This window comes from Mytilus californianus, unplaced genomic scaffold (genome assembly GCF_021869535.1).
Source record: "Mytilus californianus isolate M0D057914Y unplaced genomic scaffold, xbMytCali1.0.p SCAF_18, whole genome shotgun sequence".
In the NCBI taxonomy this organism is placed as follows: domain Eukaryota; kingdom Metazoa; phylum Mollusca; class Bivalvia; order Mytilida; family Mytilidae; genus Mytilus; species Mytilus californianus.
Genome location: NW_026262666.1, coordinates 11,693,988 through 11,697,789, shown reverse-complemented (window position 1 = coordinate 11,697,789; position 3,802 = coordinate 11,693,988). Strand labels below are relative to the sequence as shown.

The following is a 3,802-nucleotide window of genomic DNA, read 5'->3' as shown; positions in this document are numbered from 1 at the left end:
TGTTTTTCGTTCATTACTTTGTACATGGATCAGGCCGTTAGTTTTCTCGTTGGAATTTTTTACATTGGTCATTTCAGGGCCTTTTATAGCTGATTATGCGGTATGGGTTTTGCTTATTGTTGAACACCGTACGGTGACCTATAGCTGTTAAATTCTATGTCATTTGGTCTCTGGTGGAGAGTTGTCTCAGTGGCAATTATACCACATCTTCTTATTTTTATATTCACATTGTTGCTTTGTGTAATACTGTTACAGTAATACAATGTTTGCAATGGTAAGTTCAAATTTAAAAGAACAAAAAGCCAAATTAATTGCTTGATTTTAATCACAGAAATACACTCGTAATGTTACATAATGATTCATAATAACAGTCAATCAACATCTTAGTGACAAAATTGTGTTACTCTTGTAACGTTTTCAAAACTGTGCAATAGCACTGTAAAACGTATAATTGTTAACGTAACAGTTAATAATCGGTATCATTTTCGCCAATAAAAATAGTTTTCAATTACTTTGATCGTTTTCATTGACAGCAGATCTTCCGATTTAATTAAATAACATGTTCATGTGATGAGGGAAATTAATTTCACCGTCCAATGTATTTGACGTGTTTCCAAAAACTTCAACTTCGGCAAATGTTTTCTGTAAATTTAAATTAAAATAATTTATTTTGAAATTGGTTTTTACATGTATAATTGGATCTCATCAACATCAATTTTATGCACAGCATATAATACTACAGTGAATTAGTCACTCTCGAATAGAAACCATTCTGGGTAATGTGTTCCAAAGCGTACTACACAAACTGCGGTGGTGGGCTTTCATCGTCATAAAACATGAAAATATGACCAATGACGTTACCTTATTTTCATATTGAGTTACAAACAATGAAATTCCCGACACGTTTTAAGATTACATGAAAAGAAGCCATTATTTATTTTTTGGTCTTTTTTTCACTTGTTTGAACAGTGTCAATTCGAATTATTCTTCCAATTTTTGGTCTAGCTACAAATTGGATTTTAAAGGATTTGTTTGACTTTTTGTTCAATTCTGAACTTCTTACGAATTATCTCCACGAAAATATAGAATATACAGGAACTTTCTCATATACAGGAAATTTCTCCATAGTTGTACCAAATTTTGTCTCCCATTTTTTTCATATATTATCTGAATTCGATTTGACAATCGTCATGGATGCGCTTCCGCGCCGGAACTCGTTTGTTCGATACCGAGTTCTTCTACAACAGCGAAATAAGTAGAACGTATAGTACTTCCGGAACTGCCTGCTTAAGCAAAAGAGAGCATACGGATTTACACATGAATATGCATACATCAAACATATACTCATAATCTTAAATATCATCCAGAAGTCAGTAATGCCATCGTCATCCCAAGCAAACCACATTACGTAAATATGCCTTGGTAACCAACAAAACACAAACATGGCAACTAACGACAGAACAAATTTAGCTACCTTAATTCTATCTCTGACTTGACGCTGTTGTTGTCGATTCATAGAAGAACCAACTGTCGATTCACATGGCATCTCCCGGCTGCTTTTTACCAAGATCTTTGCCATGGAAACATAAAAACATCCTATAACAAATAATGGAATGACGAAAAGAAGAAGGAATCTAGATATACCTCGAGCTTTTAAATACGTCCTTCCATGAATGCTTGGTGGCACTTCAAAACAAATTGCCACGCCGGGTCCTTCTATTAAAGTGTAACTCCAAGCATCTGATATAGCAATCAGTGCCGAGGTAATCCAAATGACTGCAACTATAATTGCGATTTTTAAACTCGGTTTCCCTTTGTGTTTATTCATAGGATGCACTATAGCAACGTATCTGTCCCAACTGAGAGCAGTAAGTGTAAATATAGAAACTCCTAGGCACAATGTTTGTAGATATGCGTTCATTTTACAAACGGACTCATTAAACGGGTACTTCTGACTTCCAAAAACAATCGTGAAGAAAGGTGCCGAAAATATCAGTAATAATAAATCTCCAATCGAAAGATTAACTATCAAAGCATTCGGAACAGTCCGTAAAGCCTTTTCCTTCAAGACAATGTAGACCAAAGATCCATTCCCTGCTACTCCAATTAACATGATCCATATAAAAACAATAGGAACTATTATTGTCATTAGCTGTTGGTCAATGACAGTGTCCATTGACTGGTAGTTAGAAAAATTTGTAGCATTATGATTATAATAGTCAAAATCAGTACTTACTTGGTAAAGCGTGTTTGTATTGTTTTCCGGTTTCATTTTAATGTCATCCACTTTTTTTTTAATTATTTAATTCAAAGCGTCACAACATTTTCTATTTCCAAAAAAATACGAGTAGGAATTGTTTTTCTTAAATTATTCTCCGAAACTAAATTATCAAAAGTGTATTCCTTTGCGATCTTGATACAGTTAAACAGCAGAAGAAGCTTGTTTGGTTCCAAATGAGAATCATTGAATTTTTGTTTGTTGAAATATCATTATACCTAAATACTCCACTACTATGTGCACGTGGTATAGATATTTATTTATTCGTTAAAAAGGTTACTTTCTTTGATCTTCAAATATTATTGAACCAAGTTTAATTCTATTCAGTGTCAAAAACAATATCCGTCCGTTTCCTTTAAAAATCCGTGTTTTCCTTGATAAATTTATAATGTATGTAAAGAAGCGAACAGTTCTGTATTGACTTGGTATTTATATATCCTTTAATGTCATAATATGTTGCTTTCTCCTGTGCAACAGAGGACATAATGATTACTTTGATAGTTTTTCTAAGCTCAAACAGCGTAGTAATTATTTTTGAACTGTTCCATTGGTTGCAGAGTTGGTAATTAGCCGAATTGTAACTTATTTTCTTACAGTATATACGTCCTGTAGAAATCGACAAAAGTTTTTCCGATGTTTCCGTCTTAGTAAATTATTGAATATCGTGCATGTCAAAATAGAATATAATTACTGATGCACAAAAGTAAGAAGAGATGAAAGAGTTTTATACAAGAGATGTTATCTTAAATAATCAGGAAAAAAACATGCCTCACAGAAAAGATAAATAGATAAGACGAAAGAAAAAAGAAAAAAATATGTGTAATGTTTAGCACAATGTCTCTTTTTTCTAGCTGTTGAAATTTAATTAGCATTTACTTCTTTAAATTAATTTGCTTTATTGTGATTTATGGAAACATTAACTTGTTAATATGAAAATAAACATCAAGCATCAAAAACATGAAAGAACAACTAAAAACAATCAGTTTTTCATTAAAACTAAACAGGAAAAGTGATCATTAAATTACTTTTGTGAAAAAATGTCGCATCGAAAACTTTCTTTCGAGTTCAGACACTTGATTTTATGAGTTTAATTAGGTCTTTCCACTTTTCTGTGGAAAGACCTATTGTATTTGTTCTGATTATTTTTTTTTTTTTTCGTCTTCCGCCAAACCCTTTTCTTGTGGTATAGAGTTGTTTCGCAAGTTGTCGCTTAGATATTTTGGAAATTGTATCGAACAGTTATTGCGCTTTTATTAACTCATCTTGTTAAGGCGAAGACTTTTTATTGTAAGAGTTATCTCCCCAAAAACTGTTTTTCTTGTTATTTCCTCCGTAACCAAAAAAGATAACGACAAAATTCTTTTTCATGTTTGTTCGTTACATCCTAAAGAATTTTTGGCTGATTTGGATCGAAGCGATCCGGTGAAATTTTATAGGAGTTATCTACCTTTATCGAATAAATTTGTCATAAAGTTTTTGTAACTCATAAACCATAAGCCTTTTAAACCTATAGTCTTTTTATTT

The 3,802-nt window shown here is 32.2% G+C and overlaps 1 protein-coding gene across 1 annotated transcript; it reads right to left on the bottom strand.

Moving 5' to 3' along the window:
- Positions 1 to 307: 307 nt before the first annotated feature.
- On the bottom strand, positions 308 to 2,150 carry LOC127726728 (neuropeptide CCHamide-2 receptor-like). Its single transcript, XM_052234202.1, has one exon. It carries the CDS (start codon positions 2,147 to 2,149, stop codon positions 1,157 to 1,159), a length of 993 nt encoding a protein of 330 aa, XP_052090162.1. The 5' UTR covers position 2,150; the 3' UTR covers positions 308 to 1,156.
- Between the last annotated feature and the right edge of the window lie 1,652 nt (positions 2,151 to 3,802).